The sequence below is a fragment of the Thamnophis elegans genome, chromosome 6 (assembly GCF_009769535.1).
Source record: "Thamnophis elegans isolate rThaEle1 chromosome 6, rThaEle1.pri, whole genome shotgun sequence".
NCBI lineage: Eukaryota > Metazoa > Chordata > Lepidosauria > Squamata > Colubridae > Thamnophis > Thamnophis elegans.
In genome coordinates, this window is record NC_045546.1 from 80,936,275 (window position 1) to 80,960,084 (window position 23,810).

The 23,810-nt window shown below is 39.7% G+C and overlaps 1 protein-coding gene across 1 annotated transcript in view; it reads left to right on the forward strand.

The window, feature by feature from the left end:
* The window catches only part of TRIO (trio Rho guanine nucleotide exchange factor), a 325,986-nt gene that overhangs the window by 167,223 nt on the left and 134,953 nt on the right, over positions 1 to 23,810 (forward strand). Inside the window, exon 19 of the mRNA XM_032219436.1 lies at positions 3,971 to 4,085. Coding sequence (XP_032075327.1) covers positions 3,971 to 4,085 — 115 coding nt within the window. The remainder of the gene's footprint in view (positions 1 to 3,970; positions 4,086 to 23,810) is intronic.

The following is a 23,810-nucleotide window of genomic DNA, read 5'->3' on the forward strand; positions in this document are numbered from 1 at the left end:
ATTACTTAGAGTGGGAACAACTACTTGTTTTTAATTGAGGAAAGAGCAGGAAAAATGAGGATTGAAAATTGGAAAGATTACAGAATAAGAAGGAAGGAAGAGAGAGTCTTGTTTGGAAATGGAAAAATAATTTTTAGTTGCCTTAGCCCTTCGTGGCAAGAATATACAGGTGAGACTCGAAAAATTAAAATATGGTGCAAAAGTTCATTTATTTCAGTAATGCAACTTAAAAGGGGAAACCAATATATGACATAAGATTACATGCAAAGCAAGATAGTTCAAGCTGTGATGTGTCATAATTGGGATGATTATGGCGTACAGCTCATGAAAACCCCAAATCCACCATCTCAGAAAATTAGAATATTACATGCAATCAATAAAACAAGGATTGCACATAGAACAATATTGGACCTCTGAAAAGTATAAGCATGCATATGTACTCAGAACTTGATTTGGGCCCCTTTTGCAGCAATTACTGCCTCAATGCGGCGTGGCATGGAAGCTATCAGCCTCTGGCACTGCTGAGGTGTTATGGAAGACCAGGATGCTTCCATAGTGGCCTTCAGCTCTTCTGCATTGTTCGGTCTCATGTCTCTCATCTTTCTCTTGGCAATGCCCCATAGGTTCTCTATGGGGTTCAGGTCACATGAGTTTGCTGGCCAATCAAGCACAGTAATCTCACGGTCATTGAACCAGGTTTTGGTGCTTTTGGCAGTGTGGGCAGCTGGAAAATGAAGCCAGCATCCCCATAAAGCTCGTCTGCGGAAGGAAGCATGAAGTGCTCCAAAAATCTCCTGGTAGACGGCTGTGTTGACCCTGGTCTTAATGAAGCACAGTGGTCCAAAGTCCTGTTGCTCAGTGGTCCAAACTCCGCTTTTCTGATGAGAGCAACTTTTGCCAAAAGCACTAAAACCTGGTTCAATGACCGTGGGATTACTGTGCTTGATTGACCTCTCCATTCTTCCTCCATACTCTGTGTCCGAGGTGACGCAGTGGTTAAATGCAGCACTGCAGGCTACTTCAGCTGACTGCAGTTCTGCAGTTCGGCTGTTCAAATCTCACCGGCTCAGGGTTGACTCAGCCTTCCATCCTTCCGAGGTGGGTAAAATGAGGACCCGGATTGTTGTTGGGGGCAATATGCTGACTCTGTAAACCGCTTAGAGAGGGCTGAAAGCCCTATGAAGCGGTATATAAGTCTAACTGCTGTTGCTATTGCTATTGTTTCCAAATGAGATGCAAAAGTTGCTCTCAGCTGTGGCTGAAAGGTGCAAAAAGTAGGCTGAAAAAAAGACTTTGCAACTATTGTCACATTGGTTTGGCTAATCTTCCAGAAAAAAAAACCTTTATTTTAACTACCTACAGTCCTTTAGTTATTTAAAAAAACCATTTTGAATTATCTTTACGAGAGATGATAGCATCGCACAAAACTAGACTGATGTTTAAAAAAGATAAACAGACCCAAACTGGTTAGTTTATGGATGGGAAACCACTGGAGAATTTTTTTAAAAATCCATAAGAAGGGCAGTGACGGAGCCTACTTTTAAATAGAGATTCCTTATTAAAATATTAGTTCTGTAGCGTTATCATTTGTGCCATAGTTTTGAACGGCTCAGGAAACACTGCACAAAATAATAGCTGGCTCTATATAAAAGATTTCAAAAAGGAATAACAAAAGAATCTTTTATTCTGACAAGAGTTTATGAGTTATAAACCAGAAATACTGTTTGTTGTAAGGTATCCAGCGTGGCATACACATTTAATATGGTCATTTTTATTCCTTAGTTGAATGGAGGATAAGAACCTTCAGAGTCGTTAAATTCAACTGTCACCATCATTCCCTCCTTTTAAAAATAAACTTTCTGCTAGAATTAGGTATTTAGATCCACGGAATCTATGTACCAATTCTGAGTATAGATCTAACATTAGATTTGAGTAAGAAGAATGTCTTTGTTGATACAATGGAGGTGAATTAGCTGCACAGTGTTTCTCAACCTTGGCAACTTGAAGATGTCTGGACTTCAACTCCCAGAATTTCCCAGCCAGCATTTGCTGGCTGGGGAATTCTGGGAGTTGAAGTCCAGACATCTTCAAGTTGCCAAGGTTGAGAAACACTGAATTAGCACATTCAATACGCCTATAAAGAATCTCGGAGAAGAAACGAAATGTACTAAAATTATTAAGAAAGCCATAACTGTGAAGTTGGTCACGATTTCAGCAGCTGCTCTTTTGTGTATAAAAGAGGCATCAAATAGAGGACATCAAATATTTGAACTGTTTTATTCAGAAGAGTATTAAAAAGGTTACTCAAAAAATGACTCATATCAAACTCTTATCCTGGATGATTACAACTTGCGTACTTTGGTACGTTCCGTCGATGTCAGTCAATTCTTATCGGCGGTTTTAGTTTGAAAAGATTAATTTTGATGCTGTTTTAACTGGCTATATATGTCATGTTGGCACTTAAATTATTTAGTTTGACTACGTTAAAATATGTTTGGATGTTTTTATGGTTTTGTTCCTCTGTGCTCATGTTTCCTAACCTTCAGAGACGTCGATTCTCTAGTCCCAGAATTTCTCAGCTAGTCTGGCCATTTCAAAGAATTCAGGGATGTAAAATCTACTCATCTGGAAGTTGCCATGATTGGGAAACACTGTTCTGGGCAATGAACTCTGAATCTTCTGTATTAGTATTCTTAGTATTCTTGCTGTTTATAAACTGATCCAATTGAAATAATAAGCCTCTCCCGCTCCCTCCCTCCCCCTCTCTCTCCTCCCTCCCTCTCTCTCTTCCTCTCTCTCTCCCTCTCCCTCTTTCTCTCTCCTCCCTCTCTCCCTCCCTCTCTCTCTCTCCCTCCCTCTCCTCTCTCCCCCTCCCTCTCTCTCTCTCCCTCCCTCTCCTCCCTCCCTCTCTCCCCCTCCCTCTCTCTCTCTCCCCCTCCCTCTCTCTCACTCCCTCTTTCCCTCCCTCTCTCCCTCCCTCCCTCTCTCTCCCTCTCTTTCTCCCTCCCTCTCCCTCCCTCCCTCCCTCTCTCTCTCCTCTATGTGTCTTGTATGCTGTAGCCAATGTATTAATGTTATCTTGCTACCTGACTGGCAAATTGTAGATGTTAGCAAAAATATGCGTAATAAGAAAGCCAGTATGTTCTAGTGCAGGGGTATCAAACTCAAGGCCTATGGGCCGAATCCAGCCCAAGGGGTGCTTTCGATCTGGCCTGCAGGGCTGCCCTGGAAACAGCGACGGACTGGCCCACGGTGCCTTTGCCACTGAAAATGGAGCTCATAAGGGTCATACGTGGCCCTCCTGGGCTCCCTTTTCGGCTGCGACGGCCTCCTGCAGCCCTCTGCCAGTGAAAACAGAGATTGTGGGGGCCGTGCACAGCCCGGATGGGCTCCGGTTTCGCTGGTAGAGGGCTTCAGGAGGCCATCGCAGGCAAAAATAGAGCCTGGGAGGGCTACCTGCCAACCATTATGAAGAGTGCTAGCAAAACAAATTACTAGCAAAAGTGGCATTTGATCACACAAGTGATGTCGAGCTGCCCCCCCTCCCCGCCCCCGGTCAAACACAACCCTGATGCGGCCCTCAGTGAAATCAAGTTTGATACCCCTGGTCTAGTGGTTAAGGCCTCAAGCTATAAAGAGAAAGATGATGAGTTCATGTCCTGCCTTAACCATGAAACCAGCTGGGTGACTTTGGGCTAGTCACTCGCTCTCCGACCAACCCACCTGATGTTGTTGTTGTGGAGCAAATAAGGACAAGGAAAGTGTGTTGGATTTCTTTGCGCCTGGAGTTATTTGTAAAAATAATAAAAGGCAGCATGCAAAGACATAAGCATGCGGTGCTGTTATAAAGTTGTTTTCCTTCAACAGTCCCATCGTTTGCTTAAACAAATCTTTTCTCAATGATTCAGAATAACGATGTCTGCATTATTTTGATCCTTTTCGGTTGATGCATCTGTCTTGCCCCTTGTAGGCTTGCACATTGGCTCGGAGAAACGCAGATGTGTTCCTGAAATACCTGCACAGGAATAGTGTAAATATGCCAGGGATGGTGACTCACATCAAGGCTCCTGAACAGCAGGTCAAAAGTGAGTTTGGGTCTTTTATTAATATTTGCAAACATTGTGTATGTTTATCGTTATAAGTGCTTAAATTATGCGTTTGTGCATAATATGTCCTTTAATAATTTCTCACCTGGCAGATATCCTGAATGAGCTTTTCCAGCGAGAAAATCGTGTCCTACACTACTGGACGATGAGGAAAACGACGGCTTGACCAATGCCAGCAATATGTAGTCTTTGAAAGAAGCGCTAAACAGGTCAGGGACTCTCTTTATTGATAATAGTTGAGTTGGGATGTCCATATATCTTAGAATTCTTCCTCCAGCTGTCATTCAAAAATAACCAACAAAACATTATGTCACTACGGTTTTCTCAAATATGTCTCCCCCCCCTCCCCCAACCCCAACAACTTCCTCCCAGATTCCTTGCAAAGAAAAATGAAAGTTTGGGGAATACCTTTTAGCATTCTGTGCAACACAAAAGAAAAACAACAAGAGAAGAGAGCCAAGGTGGCGCAGTGGTTAGGGTGCAGTACTGCAGGCCACTTCAGCTGACTGTTATCTGCAGTTCAGCGGTTCTAATCTCACCGGCTCAAGGTTGACTCAGCCTTCTATCCTTCCGAGGTGGATGAAATAAGGAACCAGACTGTGGGGGCGATATGCTGACTCTGTAAACCACTTAGAGAGGGCTGAAAGCACTATGAAGCGTTATATAAGTCTAACTGCTATTGCTATCGCTATAAAATCACCAGACCACCTTCCATTCTATAGATTCATAGCAATATTAGAGATGCAATCACAGATCAATCACACACACACACAGCCATCCTTCTCTCCTGCATAAAAATGCAGGACTGTTTACCTCCATCTATCCATTGAAAATTCCAATTTTCAGCAAAATCACACCCGTAGCAAACAAAGTGTTTGCACTTATGACCTCCTCATTCACTTAACAAGTGTCACAAAAAATGTAACATTGGGTTGGTTTTTATGACCATCATGACATAATAGGCAGACTTTGGTCAGCTAGGTAGGATATTGCTGTGCTTATTGAGAATTTATCAACTAATGAACAATTGTTGATTTCAGTGATTATTTTTTGTCCAAATCATTTTCCGGTTACTTGTATTGCACTTCAGTTACACTGTAATTGGTGTTCAGCTGTTTTTAGCAATAGCAGTTAGACTTACATACCGCTTCATAGGGCTTTCAGCCCTCTCTAAGCGGTTTACAGAGTCAGCATATCGCCCCCCACAGTCTGGGTCCTCATTTCACCCACCTCGGAAGGATGGAAGGCTGAGTCAACCTTGAGCCGGTGAGATTTGAACCGCTGAACTGCAGATAATGGTCAGCTGAAGTGGCCTGCAGTACTGCACCCTAACCACTGCACCACCTTTTTCTGTATAATTTTCTGTATACTAGTATATTCTGTTTTGGTTTGGCATCACAACTAATGGAATTGGCTGTTCACTGAGAATTTTGTAAAGATTAATATCTCATCTTTTATGTTGGGTGTGTGTGTGTGGGGGGGGGCATAACAGCCCTAAAGGTATTTACTTAGAAGTAAACTCGGTTGAGATAATTACAATCTTTTGTCTTGAGAAAAAATACTTCCAGATTGTGACAAAAATATAATTTGAATATTTTTGAATGATGCAAGGGAGAAACAGGACAAGACAAAAAAACCCAGAATTTGAATAAATAATCTGTTGTTGGGAAATGGTCAGGTTGTTTCTCCTAGAAGTTATTTAATTTTTCTTCTTCAATTGTCTTCTTAGGCTCTTGAATGGATCCATGATAATGGAGAGTTTTATTTATCCACACACACTTCCACTGGCTCAAGTATCCAGCATACTCAAGAGCTGTTGAAAGAACACGAAGAATTCCAGATAACTGCAAAGGTAAATGTAAAACTGTAGATATTTAGGTTTTCTGTCATATCACTTGAAAAAGATACCAATTTGGCCCCAGTTTGGAAAAAGTGGGTTAAATCCATCTCCCATGCCATACGGTCAGAGGTGGGTTCCTACCAGTTCGCACCTATTCGGTAGAACCGGTTCGTCAAATCTACCGAACCGGTTAGAAGAGGTTCCACCAGTGGACCCGGAAAGCAGGCCACACCTACAGAAGAGGTTCCAAATTTTTTTTGAAACCCACCACTGGTCCTTGGATAGGATTATTCTACACTATCATGCTCCTATTTATAAAACTCAGTGCCTCTGAAAGGTAAGGATGACTACTGCGTTTGTGGTGCAATCGGAACATTGCGTGTGTTGAAGTTGTTTTAACGCAAACCAAAGATGCCTTTTAAAAAACAAGTTTACATCATATTCTTATGTATGCCAGGGCTGTGTGTGAGGTAATTTAAGGTGGTTCTGACAAGTGTCATCAGCATCTTCATATCCGGTCACGTGGGCGGCAAGCCACTCCCATCTGGTCACATGGGCGGCAAGCCACTCCCACAAAGGAGGCCACACCCACAGAGTAGGTTCGAACAATTTTTGAAAGCCACCACTGCATACGGTGATTCTGCAAACCTTACTATTCGTGATAAATCTAACGTGTTGCATTTGGGATCCATTATAATTGTAGAAGATTAGCATTTATAGTTTGTACCAAGTCTATAAAATACTTGCATTTACTCCTCTTCCAATATTTGTCACAGTATGTTGAATTAAATATGTATAAATGTACAGATGCAATTTCAACAACTTCATGGTCAAAACTCCCTGGTCTTTTAGTAAGATTAATGATATTAAAGTGAATATTATATTGAAATTTATGTGTATTTCAGGGGAAGTTCACTGACAAGTTTCATTGTCTTTTATATAGATAAATAGGTGAATCAAAAATGTGTTAGGAAAGCTAACGCCCCTAGAGTATTTTGGGGGGCAAATTGCATTTATCTTGTGAAGATCATAACTTTAATCTACCATTGAGCCTTTATCCTTACATTTATATGCTTCTGGGATGAGACTTACTTTGATTTCCTCTTTGGGCCCATTTGTAAAACAGATGTGTAAAACCTTTTAAATCTTAGTTGAAATTGTGACAACTTAAATCAGGATTTTTGTTTCCTGCTTTGAAAGTTGTTAAGCATATTTGGTAATTGAGAAATGTTATTTGGCACATGAGAAGTTATTGTGGTATAATTCAAATCTGAAAATAATGGAGAACATGTGTTACTGAAGTGCTTAAGCAGTGTATGGTCTACATCAGGGGTAGTCAACCTTTTCGTGACCTGACAAAAGCGTGCCCGACAACAGTGCGCTGACAAAACTGTGTCGATAAAACCGCGATATTGATAGCGCAGCTACAAAGGCGTGCCAACAAAAGAGCGCCAACAGAAGCGCCATTACGGTTAAGGTAAGGGTAAGGGTTAGGTTTAGGGTTAGGTTCAGGGTTAGGTTTAGGGTTAGGTTCAGGGTTAGGTTTAGGGTTAGGTTAGGGTTACCTTTAGGGTTACCTTTAGGGTTAGGTTTAGAGTGTGCTTCTGTCGGCGCGCTGTTGTTGGTGCGCTTCTGTCCTAATTCTTCGGTGCGATTTCGAACTTGTGCTTTTGTCCCCGGGGTTTTGTCGACGCACATTTGTCAAGCGTGCATTTGTCGGTGAACCAACCTTTTTATACCTACCACCCACTTTTGTATCTCTGTTAGTAGTAAAATTTTCTAACTGCCCACCGGTTCCACAGTAATGGTGATTTATAAAGTAGGGAAGTTAATTAAATTTAAAAAAGGAAAGTGCTTCAGTATCGGACAAAACCTCTATCGCCCACCATGAAAGCTGGAACGCCCACAGGTGGGCAGTAGGGACCAGGTTGACTATCACTGGTCTACATAGAATAACAGAGTTGGAAGGGACCTTGGAAGTCATCTAGTCCATCCCCTTCTTCAGCAGGAAACCTTATACTATTTCAGACAAATGACTGTCCAGTCTGTTCTTGAAAGCCTCCAGTGATGGGGCACCCACAACTTCAGAAATCAAGCTATTGCACTAGTTTCTCAATCAAAATTTCCTGTTACAAAATGTGAAATTTGACATTAGGGTTTAAAAATGAAAATAATTTAACAGAAACTATTATTTTTAGTTGATTACCCTTAAAGTATGTTTTAAACGGGGTGGACGTTAAATCTCTTTGTGTTGATGATACAAGAAAGTTGAAGTTTCTTTAATCCTCTAGATTTTGTCTTTGTTCTGGGATATAGCTTTATTTTGGTTTCAAGTTAATATATACGTTAACATAATTTGGGGAAGAAATATTAGATTTAAGGGTCTCAGTGGGATGCTGAATTATATTCCTAAAAGATAGGATTTGTCAGAGGTTTGGTTTTATCGGGCTCGGGGTATACCAAAGAGGATAATCCTACATAACTAGAAAGTGCATAAGAGGATATGTGTTATCTATTTTTGAAAAATGACAAGACACATTGCTTTATGACTCAGGTTTGATGACAACCTCAGTGGCTAAAATAATTCCACGTAGCTCTTTATACTTATATGGATATTTTCTTTTCCATTCCAATTGTTGGAGTTTGGGTTTAGTTTTTGTTTTTCCAATTAAGTTTAGTTCATTTAACCACTACAATTTATTTAAGGTTTTTTAAATTGTATTTTCATTATTCAGTGCATACTATTTTCTCTTGTGTCGTACTATTTTAGCAATTTAGAAAATTGATAGGTATTGGGCTGCTTGGATCATAGTTTCTAATAAAAGAGAAGTTAACCTAGCTTATTATAAGCTTTGGGGGCTTGAAAATATCAGTATTTTAAACTCATGTATACCTAAAAGTAAAAAAAAAAAAAATGGAATGCCTAAAAAAATCCTTTTCTTATGGCTAAAATAAAATAACACGTTTGGTTTTAAAATCATGACATTCCAAAATATATATTTAATTATTGAACAGCAGTACTGAAACGATTGTCAGCGAAGTATTAGTAACATGCCTGAAAAATTCTGTAATCCCATTGGAAATCATCTGCCTTTTTCTACTACTTTGCGAAGCTGCTGGTAGAATCTTATATGTCCCAAAGTGCTAAGTCAGTGTTAAATTACTCTATGCACAAATGAGAATAATAATAATGTTCACTTAATGATTTTGAGAAAGTATATGCTGGTGAATATGCTTAAATTATGGAAAGTTCTATCTAAATTTAGTTTTGAATGATGGCTGCTCAGTGGCAGGAAGAGTTATACATAAAAGTGAAGTAAAGCACAAGTGAGCATTAAAGAAGGTTCAGCTAATATATAACACCAAAGTCAAAATATGTGATGTCCACTTGGTTGTATAATGTACTTTTGTTGTGATATTCGTTGGTGATTGGTTAAAATTGTAAACACATAATGTATTTCCATATATGAATAATGCCTATGACACCCTGGATGATTTGCAGCAAATTTTAGATAGAAGAAGGATAATGGATCTGAAAATTGATGTTTTAGAGACCAGAGTTATTGTGATTGATGGAGAAAATAGATGGAGACATTTTAAGTTTAACAAATGTTAAGAGAAAGATGTTAAGTAGTATATACGGTATGTTGTAAAGAAGGAATATTTGTTTAAAAAGTCACTATTTAATATGTTAAGGGAAAAAAACCATAAAAGTAAGTTGAATGCAGTAGAGGTAATATCCTTAAGTGTGTATGTGCTAAAATAAGAAAAGAAAGGGTCCAAAATGTGTGGGTTTTAATTGCATATTGATTAAATGTCCACATTGAGTTAATGAGATGATTTATGAAGGTGGGGAGAATGGGTCTACAGCAGTGGTAGTCAACCTGGTCCCTACCACCCACTAGTGGGCATTCCAGCTTTCATGGCGGGCGGTAGGGGTTTGCTGTAACTCTGCTTTATAAATTTTATAAAGTAAAGTTACTTCCCTACTTTATAAATCACCATTAATATGGAACTAGGTGGGCGGTTATAAAATTTTACTACTAACAGAGATACAAAAGTTGGCGGGAGGTATAAAAAGGTTGACTACCCCTGGTTGAGAGGAAAACCGAAGAGTGAGAAAGTTTGAATTAACTGGAACAGATGAGCTCTTGAAAAAGAGAAAGAAGATTTTAAAGAGCAAAAGACAGTATATGAAATTATGGTTCATTGCACAGTCAGCTAGATGTTCAGCTGGATTTGGTAATTTTGCCTGCCTATTGAGACCTTACCAAGGATCTTGGGTGGTGTTACAGATACTATAAAAAGAGCTGAGGTGGCGCAGTGGGTAGAGTGCAGTACTGCAGGCCACTTCAGCTGCCTGCTATCTGCAGTTCAGCGGTTCAAATCTCACCGGCTCAGGGTTGACTCAGCCTTCCATCCTTCCGAGGTGGGTAAAATGAGGACCCAGACTGTGGGGGCGATATGCTGACTCTGTAAACCGCTTAGAGAGGGCTGAAAGCCCTATGAAGCGGTATATAAGTCTAACTGCTATTGCTATTGCTATTGTTGCAGGATGAAAGCTGTTCCAAGTCGTTTGCAATTGACTGGTAGTGAATTTGTCAATGCCAATAGTGTTCAAGCGGTACTTCCATTGTTTTGGGATTACACCCAAGGCAGCTATTACTATTGGTACTATCTCTGTTTTGTTTTGCCACAGTCATTCTATTTCTATTTGCAAGTCTTTGAACTTTGTTATCTATTAATGTTAATTAAATCTGAATGTCACTTGACTGACAATAACGAGTCTCATAACAATCAAACAAAAAAATTACCCCCAAAATCGATAAAAATAAAGATTAAAAAATAGAAATTTGTTGAAAAAGGGGGTCTCACTGTTCTGTGCTAAAGGCCTGGTTAAAGAGCCAGGTCTTCATAGTCTTTATGGCTTTTCTAAATAACAGCAGAGTGGTAATTACCCAGATCTCTGGAGAAACCATGTTCCAGAGGGTAGAAAAGACATGCTTCCAGGGTTCAGAACCCAAACTATGGTAGAAGCAAGAATGATTGGTAAAGACAGAAAAGCATGTATATGCACAGAGAATGTTTGGTGTTGTAAAACTAGTGTTAGCTATGCTTCCTTTTTATCTCATGCATTTCATTTCTTCCGTTTATTGCTTTTTACTGTTTTTCTACATCTGCAGAAGAGAGTCCCACGCTCTAAGCCAGGGGTATCAAACTTGATTTCATTGAGGGCTGCATCAGGGTTGTGTTTGATCTGGGAAAATTGTATGCCAATTCCACCCTGAAAGTGAGGTGCAATCCCCAAGGGAGTTTAACCGGCTCAGTAAGAGTACAAAAAGGGGTACGGCAGGGTTGCATCCTGTCCCCCTCCCTCTTCAACTTCTAATCCCCTGATTGACCTTTTACAGAACCCGGATTGCCATCCTCCTAACCTAGCACAACGCAAAGTGCCAATTCTCTTATATGCTGATGACGCTGCTATCATTTCACAAACCCCCATAGGACTGAAGAGAGCAATTAGGGCAACACTCGGCTATTGCAGGCAAAACAAGCTGGTCCTTAACTTCGATAAATCAAAAATTTTAGTTTTTGCTAAAAGACCACAATGCCAATATTCCTGGCAAATAGAAGGACATAGTTTGGAACAGGTTAAAACATTTAGATACCTTGGTGTGGTTTTCCACTCGCTAGGGACATGGAAGGCACACCTGGATCACACATTGCAAGTAGCCATTAGGTCCTCAAATGCAATCAAACATTTCTTTTATACAGCTGGAGGTCAGTTAGTACCTGCTGCCTTAAAACTTTTGAGGGACATGACCAGGGAGCATGGCCAGCTCTACATCACTCGTGTCGGGAGCACTTGTGATGGCCAAGTGCTAAGGCAGGAGTTCTCTCAGACCATCCCACTTTCATTATAATCTCCATCCTTCCTTCCTTCCTTCCTTCCTCCCTTCTCCTTTCTTCTTCCTTCCCCTTTCCTTCTTTTTCTTTCCTTGCTATTTCTTTCTTTCCTTGCTTTTTCCTTCCCTTCCTTCCATGCTGTCTTTCCTTCTTTTTCTCTGTCTTTCCTTTTCTGCAAAAGGGGAAACATTTCTCCTTTTGTTTTGTTTTAGTTTGTTTTGCTAGCCCCCTGCCAGCGAAAATTGAGACGGGGAAGGGGGAGCGGGTTTCCCCCCTGGCCCCATTTTCAGCCACAACAGCTTCTTGCAGCCCTCTACCAGCGAAAATGGAGCTTGGGAGGGAGGGGGCGTATTCGCTGGCAGAGGGCTGCAGGAGATCCTTGCAGCTGAAAACAGAGCCTGGGAGGGTGGCACATGGATCTTGAGTTTGACACCCCTGCTCTAAGCGGAGTGCTCATTTTATTTATAATAAAATGAAATAAATGTGGAAGACCCCCTGCCTCCTATACGTAGATCAGACTTTTATCAGCCTAATACTAATCAGATTTCCTTTCTGCTAGCCTTCATCTGATCGTCAATCCCATCTAGAGTGATACATCCAGTGGTGGGATTCAGCCAGTTCGCACCTATCCGGGAGAACCGGTTGTTAACTTTCTAAGCAGTTTGGAGAACCGGTTGTTGGAAGAAATCTTATTTTGTTTTTTTTCCACTTTTGAGGGCTAATCCTGTAAGGAAGGCAGGAAGGAAACATTCTGGTGTTGTTTCTAGCCTCATCTTTATTGTCCTCGCTTACAGAAACGCTTTTCCAGTTAACCCTTATTACATTGTAACAGCTAAGGCGAAGCGCCCATCAACGTGAGTGACGTTGAGTTGGCCATGACCACCCAGTCACATGACCACCAAGCCACGCCTATCCAGCTGGTCATTAGGGCAGAGAACCGGTTGTTAAATTATTTGAATCCCACCACTGGATACATCCCAACAGAATCTGTGACACAATCTTTTTACACCCACGCTGTAGGGGACAATAGGTCTGTTAATGTTAACATTACTCTTTTAATACCATATACGTTACCAAAATCTCTGCTCCTATAAAGACTGGAACTTCTTGAGTTCTTTATCAATGACGTGTGGTATTATAAATTGGGTTTTTAACATGATGAGGCATGTTTCCCCAAACTTGTGTTTTCTGGATAGTTAGACAATCCCCAGACACACTAGTAGTGTCAGTGCACGATGATGCTATCCTTACTTTGCAGAACCCTAAAAGCTAGAAATGTAAAAAATGTTGCAATGATCCTGATAATTCTGTTCAAGTACCAAAAGCCGTTAGCATGGAAACAGAATATTATCTTCTATTTATAGCGTGAAAAGGCTGTTATTCATTAGAGGCACCGAATGTCCACTCTTTCTGACTGCCTTCCCATCTTTCGTCTATCCTATAGCAAACCAAAGAGCGGGTGAAGTTGTTGATACAGCTAGCGGATGGCTTTTGTGAAAAGGGGCATGCCCATGCAGCAGAGATTAAAAAATGTGTCACAGCCGTGGACAAGCGATACAGAGATTTCTCTCTGCGTATGGAAAAATACAGGACCTCTTTAGAGAAAGCTCTCGGGATTTCTTCGGATTCCAATAAATCGGTGAGTGTTGAATGTTTAATTTTTATTTTGCCTCAAAGTGATATGGAACGACTTCATCTGGCTTCTAGAATTTCTGTCTAGATAGAACCCCCTTTTTGTGTTGGTTTCTCCTTCTCTTCACTAATTTTGATGTCATCTTCCCTTCCTTTAATTCAGAGCAAAGCTTGCAACTGGATATAATCCCAGCCAGTCTCCCTGGGTCAGAGGTGAAGCTGAGAGATGCTGCTCATGAACTTAATGAGGAAAAGAGGAAGTCTGCACGCAGGAAAGAGTAAATCATTTGTCCCCTCCTAACATAATGCATGTTTATCCATGCTTGGACGTGTCTAATTTTTATCTATTTAGTTAGGATGTTGTGCATTCATAGCCCCAGCCAACGTCTCATTAATATGTCACCCAAACATTCTTTTTACATTTATGTAAATTATGTGCATAAAACAATGAAGGGGAAAAGTAACACATGGTAGTCTTGGTCCGTGCCAAAGTATACGATATGTCCCTCCCCCCCCCCCGCCTTTTCCATTTGTCCATTTCTATGACCCTATATGTTAAAAAAGAAAATGAGAATATGGATTTTAAATTGTGCATTGCTATTTGATAAGTCTGAGGCAAGGCATTTAAAATAGGCTGATCTCTTGAACGTCCCAAAAAAATGAATCTAGATTTTTTTTTTTAAGATTCAATAACAAATAAGAATCAGCAAATGCACCCTTCCTTTCAAGGCATTTTAAAATAGGCTGATCTCTTGAATGTCCAAAAAAATGAATCTATAATATTTTTTTCTAAGATTCAACAACAAATAAGAATCAGCAAATGCACCCTTCCTTTCAAGGCATTTTAAAATAGGCTGATCTCTTGAACGTCCAAAAAATGAATCTATATTTTTTTTTCTAAGTTTCACAACAAATAAGAATCAGCAAATGCAGCCTTCCTTTAATTTTATTCAGTATTTTTATTGCTTCCTTTAGCCATACTTAAAGCAAAGATTACATTAGAGGACAGAATGCTTCCAGGATGAGACAATATTACTTATGCAAAAGCCATGTTAAAACATTTTATTATCATTTTTACTGACCTTAATAGTCCACATTTTTTTCTAGTTGCAGTTCTCATCCACTTGTGCTCTTGAGCTCACCAAATATATTTTACTAGGTTAAATCCTTGCCGTGTATCTAATTTCTGTTCAGAATGATATAGATGAAACGAATAGTCTAAAGTTTCTCTCTCTCTTCTCTCTCTTGTGTATGGAAAGGTTCATCATGGCAGAGCTTATCCAGACAGAGAAGGCTTATGTAAGAGATCTCCGGGAATGTATGGATGTAAGTTCTTGCTTTCAAGCTAAATGTGGTTCTCAAATAGATTCCCCCCCCCCCACACTGTCATATTGTATGATCTGTAACCATAGAGCTGTGCAGTGCTGTATCAGAAGTAGGCGTGTTTGTCAATTAAATCAAGAATCGCGATCAGCTTCTTGTTTTGCTCTTTAACATTCCTACGTTGATTGAACAGGGACAATAGCATATCTGTTCATTTTCAGGCACAATGAACTGGTTGCTGCTTTGGTTAAGCTTTTATTGTTTTGCTGAAAGGATAATGTTCTATTATTGCTTCCACTGTCACATTCGAGAACTGGCTCATTCTCTCTGAACAAAAACTCCTCTCTCCTGTATTTCAGGGTTTGGTTTTTAGACTGTTGGTTTTTCATTGACATGTTGCACTTGTTAGGATCTCATGATTAGTGACCCGTCAAAACCGCGGTAGAATAAAGCGCGCCCGACGAAAGCGTGTACGTGACGTCATCAGCAGCGCAACGAAAAAAATTAAAAATAAATTAAATTAAAATTAAAATAAAATTAAAGCAAGCCGATTCACATAAAGGTAAGGGTTAGGTTTAGGGTTAGGTTAAGGGTTAGGGTTAGGTTTAGGGTTACGTTAAGCGTTAGGGTTAGGGTTAGGTTCAGGGTTAGTGTTAGGTTTAGCGTTAGGTTAAGGGTTAGGTTTAGGGGTAGGTTTAGGGTTAGGTTAAGGGTTAGGGTTAGGTTTAGGGTTAGGTTTGGGGGGGTTAGGGTAAGGTTTTCGCTTTAATTTTAAATTTACCGCTCACAGCACAATGTTTTCGTCGCGCTGTGATGACGTCACGTACGCGCTTTCGTCGAGCGCGCTTTATTCCACCGCGGTTTTGTGGTGGACCTCATGATTATAATACCAAAGAATAGTATTATACAAATCTGAAATAGACATTTTATAAAGTCCCATATGATTTTGCATATATTAGTTTGAGGATGGTTGGTTATATCTAGATAATCGTTAAGTCAACTTTGCTCCACCTCCTTTATTTTTTTTAACCAGACGTATCTCTGGGAAATAACGAGTGGTGTTGAAGAGATCCCACCGGGTATTGTCAACAAAGAGCACATCATTTTTGGAAACATGCAGGAGATCTATGAATTCCATAACAAGTGAGTGAAGAGTGTCACCCATGACCCTGCTTTTAGAAGAAAAAAAAGAGTGATCTAATGTCTTCTGATATATTAAATGAATATATGTTTTTATTTTGCTACTGCAGATTGAAGGTTCAATGAGTGTAGCTTGACAATTTTCAGAATTAGCACTGTTTTATTCTGGTTCTCTATTTAAGTAGATCTTAAAATGGGCTTGCTTTATTTTGGTCCGGAAATTTCATGTAAATAGGCTGATCTAGGTTGTTCAGCCACCCAAGACAATGAGTTGCTTGGGTTTTGCTGCATAATACATAAAACTGATAAATAGAACACATCGGCTTTTATCTGTGAGATGACTGATAAGCCAGGTTTTGAGGAATTTCCAGAAAATAAAGGGGGATGGATGTGATCTGACTTTTGGGGGGTGGGGGATTTATAAGAAGAGGTCCAAGGCAGGTAAGGCCAATTTTCTTGGGCCCACTAAGTGTACGATCCATGATAGGTGAGGACCTGTAACATAGCCTTTCTTGTCAGATTTCATGGGATGAGCAGATGTAATCAGGAAGAGACAATCCTTCAAATAACCAGCTTCTATGCTGTGAAGGGCTTTAAAGATCAAAACCAGCACTTTCATTTGGACTTAGAATAGCAATAGCAATAGCAGTTAGACTTATATACCGCTTCATAGGGCTTTCAGCCCTCTCTAAGCGGTTTACAGAGTCAGCATATTGCCCCCAACAACAATCCGGGTCCTCATTTTACCCACCTCGGAAGGATGGAAGGCTGAGTCAACCTTGAGCCGGTGAGATTGAACAGCCGAACTGCAGAACTGCAGTCAGCTGAAGTAGCCTGCAGGCTGCACTCTAACCACTGTGCCACCTCGGCACATAAATAGGATCTGAGAATAGCATTAAAGACTTAATTCAGACTTACTAGATCACATAGTCTGAATTCAGGATTTATTTGAAGCTCCAGACTCACCAGATGCACATAAAAATTATTCTGTAGTGTCTCCCGCACCAAATTTCCTTCCCTTAGTAAGGATCCCTAATTTGATATACTGCATCCTTTTTCTCTGTTAATATTTGTGGAGTCTTAAAATTTGCTGTGAATAAGTAACGGATGAAAAATCTATTACAACCAGCCTGCGGGCATACCTGCAAAACGCAATGCTTGGTTTGCAAAAGTCTTATTTAATACATAAATGTGCCCGCATAGAATGCAAGATGGGAAAAAGCCATGTCTTGCTCTCTAAAGCCCCCAACTGTTGTAATTCTGAGCTCCCATGCACAGTCATCTCCTTGAATTTGTCTCACTAGTCCAAGTGAACATCAGGTAGTTCAAAATTTCCTATGTGAAAAATCTCTACACTATATATATTGCCCAATGGTCACGCTTAGAATTATGGCTGCATTGGTTCTCAATAGGTAATGAAAGGAATTTTATTTTTTATATTGTAACTATTATGTGGAAAAGATGTTGAGGCATAAAAGAGATCAATGAGTGTCCAACCACATCTTAAGTCATTAGAACTTGATCGTGGCTGTAATGCCAATGGCAGTTCAGACAGGGCGTCGAAGCCCCGGCTGCTAGAGCTCCGGAGGCAGAGCAGCGCGGCGAGTGCCGTGATTGACAGCAAACTGTCGTCTCTCCACTCCCTGCTGAAAGATCGCTTACTAATCGCCGTTTCCTCCTCCAGAAAGTAAAGCTGAATCCAAGGATCCTGAGCAATTTGTTAATTATACTAGAGAGAGAATTGATATATGTCTCGTCCGGCTGGACTGAGTTAAAAACTGACCCGTCCAGTCAGAGGGGGCGTGGTCAACATTTACATAACTCGGTCTCTAGGCTAATGGGCAAAGTTAACCCATGCTTGGATTCCAAAGTTAACCCATGCTTGGATTCCCCTCACAGCGCACATAGAAGTCAATGGTCAATTTCAGGGAAGAAAGGGTAGACTGATTTGTGGAGCTGCTGATTGTTGCAGAATAAGAGCCAGCAAGTTTTTTGTAATTCCTCTCCAGACAAAAGGGAGGATTGAAATCACCCACAAGCACTCCAGGAGAGAACCCAAGACAGCAGTTTACCCTAGTTTTAAAGCTCTGGAAGATGAGGGCCAACAAACATCTTGCTCAAACTGTCTTTGAAAGGAATATGAGTTTGCATACTTTCTTCTCTAATCACTTTTGGAAATTGCTTGTTAACTGCTTTCCATCTATTGGGAATCTTTGGACCTACAGGTTTTACAGAACTGGATGTGATGGAATGTAGTAGGCTGGATTCCAAGGAAAGAGGGATACATTCCAGAGGAATAAGAAACAGTTCAGTCCAGATATTTTGTGTGAAAGGGTGAAGATAGCCCCTCCTTAATGTTTCTCGGAGTATATGGTAGATGTAGATAGTAGAGTACTTAGCCTGGCAAGATTCTGTATATAAGTGTGGGAACAATAAAGTCAGCTTGGAAGAATCACCATGTGTTTTTCTTATTTTGGGGCTTACCTGACATAGGTGAGTTTTCTTCAATCCTTAAGGAAAGAAGTTTTAAATACAAATATAAGGAATATAAAAAAAATCTGGAATAAACAGCAAAAGGGTGATATAAAACTTTGATTTTAAAAAGATACCAATGGACAGAGTCCAAATAAATTTGAAATAAAATTTTGGAATTAATTATATAGAATCCTTCCCATGGGGAAATGCTTTCGTTTTGAATTCTGCTAAAAAAAATTAAATCAAATACTAGAGGGAACTTAAAAGAACTAAAGATTACATTCAAAGGAGAAGAGCAGTCAAATTCAGCTTACAAACATAGAATGAAATAAAATATTTTGACATTAGTTATATTAAAAATTATTTTAAACAAGGGACCCAGAAATTAATTTTGAGAAGGTCTACCTCTGTAGTACACTATGTTTAAAATATTATAGAAAAAGAACAAGTTGTACCTGACGTGATTGAGATTTGAAAGTGGATTTTTAAAATGACATGGAAAAAGATACTACAACACTGGAGATGCAAAAGAAACTGATCTCTTAATAATTAAAAGGGATATACAAATACATTTTCCTATGTGGGATTTACAAGAGGCTTGTTAAGCCTTGAAGAATTTTGTGAGGAGGGACGAAGAAAAGTAAAAATAAATCAAGTTCTGGGACATCATTTGCAAGATCTAGAATTAAGATTGTTTGAAATAAAAGGAGTTAATATAAAGTTGGCTTATTTGATCAAGATTAAAGCAGATATATTGTTATCTCTTGTAACCCTTAATGGATTTTTGCTGACACTGGGAGTAAAATGACAAGCCTTTATGTTGTTTGTAGATAAATAAAATATGAGAACAAGAGATCATTTGCTGTATTTTAGGAGAAGTGATAAATTACTAAAATTGGTTATACTACCGTGATAAATGAGGAAGTCACTTCTTTATATATGTCTTGTACTATATTCTTATTTTTTTCTTTTTCTATTTTTTCTGCTTTTTTCTTTTCTGCCCTCTTATTTTTTCTTATTTTAGTGTTTAGTTTTTTTATGTTGTGTAAATTGTAATCTTTAATAAAATTGTTATAATAATAAAATAACTTGCTAATTGTTCATGAACTTACAGTATAGATTGATTTTATAAAGCTGGAAATACAAGCATTTCTTCCTGTAATAGGTTTGTTTATTTGTTTGTATGGTCAATTTAGATCATTTAACTGCAATGAAGGCAGTAAATCAGTGCTAATTTTCCTACTAGTATTTCAATGTGTATGTTTTGTTTAATGCATAGGGGACTCTGAGCCAGTTCTAACTCATCACAGCTAAAAAGGCACCACCTTTTGTAATGTCTGGCATGATTATAATGTGCCATAACCTGACATAGCATAGCTGTAGCTATAGCTAGATCAATGTTTCCTGGAACTATAAAGTGTAGTTTAGTTTTAAGCAGGGGTGGGTTTCAACTGGTTCGCGACGGTCCCTGCGAACGGTTGGTCACCGAACCCGGAAGTAAGTAACTTCCGGGAACGGCGAAGGGGGCCAGCCCGCCCGCCTGCGGTCCTTACCCGGTTTTGACGAGTTCTGCGCTTCCACGCATGCGCAGGATGCATACAGAGCCTGCGCGATTGTCCAGGAGCAGCTGGAGCGTCGCGCAGACGCTAGTACGCATGAGTGCACCGTGCACGAGGACGCCTCCGGCCCCCGTTCCAACCGAACCGGTTGGAACGGGGCGAACAACCCACCCCTGGTTCTAAGGCTAGATGACTGGATATTCTGCACAAGTATTGTATATAACAATATGTATAGCCACTACGGATAGTATAATTAGAAAGTAGAAGAAAAGAGGAACATGTTAATGGTTTTATTCAATCATTTCCTTTAAACAGTATATTCCTAAAAGAGCTGGAGAAATATGAGCAGCTACCTGAAGATGTGGTCATTGCTTTGTTACCTGGGTAAGATGTTGGTCAGCTTTGTTACCTTTGCTAAATGATCAATTGTATTTTGAGTTGTGATCATCCACCCTTGAAAAATAAAACTATGGCCTAATAGAAGAGATTTATAGTGTGTAAATACAGATAGTTCTCATCTTGAAACCACAATGGAGGCCAAAATTTCCGTTGCTAAATGAAACAGTGAATTGTTAAGTGAACTTTGCCCCATTTTACAATTTTTCTTGCCATAGTTGTTAAGTGAATCGTGCAATTTTTAAGTTAGTAATAAGGCTGTTAAGTGAATCTGACTCCCCCGTTGATTTATAGCAGTAGCAATAGCAGTTAGACTTATATACCGCTTCATAGGGCTTTCAGCCCTCTCTAAGCGGTTTACAGAGTCAGCATATTGCCCCCACAGTCTGAGTCCTCATTTCACCCACCTCGGAAGGATGGAAGGCTGAGTCAACCTTGAACTGGTGAGATTAGAACCGCTGAACTGCAAATAACAGTCAGCTGAAGTGACCTGCAGTACTGCACCCTAACCACTGCGCCACTCGGCTCTCTATTTTGCTTGTCAGAAGGTCACAAAAGGTTATCAAATGACCTCGGGACACTGCAACAATCATAAATATGAGTTGCCAAGCATCTGAAATTTGATCACATGACCATGGGGGTGTTGCAATGGTCATAAGTGTGATAAACAGTTGTAAATCAGTTTTTTCACTGCTGTTGTAACTGTGAATGGTCACTAACTGAACTGTTATAAGTCCAGGACTCCCTGTACAATAGGGCTCTTCAGCTCAGGAAAGAGACCCCCGCTCTAACTGGTGAATAAAGAAAATTATCTTTTGAGTTATGGGATGTGAAATAGGCATCCTGTCAGTTTCATATAATTCTATTAAGCAGCTGTACTTCAAGCTGCGGGATGTCATATTAACATGAATTTAAAGCATCTCATGACTAATTTTTAAAATTTATTGTTGCAAAAGAGGTTTAATAGGTGAGATATTTCTTAGAAATCTCTTATGATTCAGGATATACAGTATCTGAACACATGCATTTCGGGAACAGGTGAATCAGTTTATAACCTAACTAATATGTACCATTTTTCCCCCTTTTGTAATAGTTACTCTTCTTGCATGCCAGATTCTTTATCTAACAGATTTAAACTCAAATAATTCTCAAATAGCCAAGTTTCCACCAGGTGGAGCTTTTTACAAATCATTTCAATCTTTTTTTTTTTCCCTTTGCAGGCAGACAAGTTCCAAATGTATGTCACTTATTGCAAAAACAAACCAGACTCAACTCAGCTAATTTTAGAGCATGCAGGCGCATATTTTGATGTAAGTACAGGATTATAGTGCTGCATTTATACCACTTGAGCTCCGAAAGTATATTTATGGGCATAGCACACACATTTGCGTGTACATATATGCAAATGCACATAGTGAGAATTCAGCATTAGCTTTGAAAGAATATGGATGAAAGTTTGACATGGACCCTGTTCGAAGAATAATCTTTTCATTACAGTGATCAAAGCTTTCTCTTGGAGGATTTAGTTTCATTGTCGTTGTTAACACTCACTATGCTAAAACTGGAACATGTGTGTATCATGATGACATCAGAATGACCTGATTTTTATTCCAATTACCTCGGGTCAGTTTGACTGTCACAAATGTGAAGAACATTTGTGTATTTTCTATCATTTGACTGTTCCTATTAAAAAATAGGTAGCCGCGGACACAGAGGCGGGCAAAAGAAAAGGGCAGCCCGCCAGCTCAGGCGGGCGAGCTGGCGGACTGCCGCTTTCTTTCGCCCGCCTGTCAGAGCTCAGGCGGGCGAAAGAAAGAAAGCGCCTTAGACAGTGGGGTGTCGGGGGAGAGGAGCATTCTCTCCTCCCCCGGCATCCCACTGTTCAAAGCACTTTCTTTCTTTCACCCACCTGAGCTCAGGTGGGCGATGGCGGGCTGCCGCTTTCTTTCACCCGCCTGTCAGAGCTCAGGCGGGCGAAAGAAAGAAAGCGCCTTAGATAGTGGGGTGTCGGGGGAGAGGAGCATTCTCTCCTCTCCCCAACACCCCACTGTCTAAAGCACTTTCTTTCTTTCACCCACCTGAGCTCTGACAGGCGGGCAAAAAAAGCGCTTTAGACAATGGAATGTTGAGGGAGAGGCTGCCTCACCAGCCATAAACCTCACCGCACGTCACTGCCCCAGGAAGAATTCAGTTCTGAACGCCTGCTTCCAGGAATTTTTTTCCCCAAAAAAGAAAAGATACAATGAAAGATGTAAGGTAAGATTGCCAACTGTCAGTTACTGACACAGAATGAAACCAATAATGTAATACATTATGTTTTGTAAATCTTTAAATAGGAATGGAGTAAAAAGGTTATAACTGTAATTTTTTTATTGGATTTGGAAGGCCTGTTTTAAGAAAGAAATTATCTTTCAATCAATAAGCTTATATTGGCATACATCTTTCTTAGTCCAGTGCTAATCCACCCAATTTTATACCTATCTCTATTAAAGACACATCCAGAATCCCTCTGAATAAATATTTCTCTGACATATCCTAAAATGTATTTCTGGAATTCAGAATGAAGTCTGAACAATCAAAATATTTTGATATATCAGAGTATTCAACAACTGTAAAATAATAATTTGCTCCTTCTCAGTAAATTAGTCTGGTTTCACTTTGCCAGAAGAAGCGCTGTTTACACATATTTATCTATTTATTTAGCAATTCATATAGCCACCCTCTCAGAAATATGACTGCAGGCAGCACACAACAAAACAGTTAAAAACTAATATAAACAACTATTAAAAACAACTAAACATGGATTTTTGCTATCATCATTGCACTTCAGAAATGTTCCTTTAAAGTACTAAAGATGGGGAAGGGATTTTTCTCTCAGAGCAGTTTACATCAAAATGCTATATAATACCAAAATCAAAAAAAAAAGGGTAATCAAACTGTTAGAATCTAAAGCAGGATTCTTCACACTGATAGAAATTGGAGCAAGTACACTGGCCATAATTATTTAACAAAATATAAAAGTGATAGCTTGAATAGGCTTTAGCAGTGATGTTGATGTGTTATGTTGTGTTAATATGTTGCTGAGCTAGAATTTCCTAGAGGCCTGGCTGGCATGGCTAGTGGTGAAATGGCTTTCACAATTTTTATATAGGTCAAGCATAAATACACATACCCTAATTGATGAGGAACATGATGGCCCTGATTTAGGACTTCCTCTGAGGTTTTTTTTTTCCGTAAATGTGTTTTTCATTTTCATTTTCGTACAGTCACATATATACTGTGCATAACCGGGGTCATATAACATTAAACAATAAACACAGCCATTCCTCTTGTCAACAAAACCCCTCAAAATAAAGACCCAGTGTACCTCTTCAACCCTCCATACACCCTTTCTTTCGCCCCCCCTCCAACTTTCCATCTTCCCTCCATCAA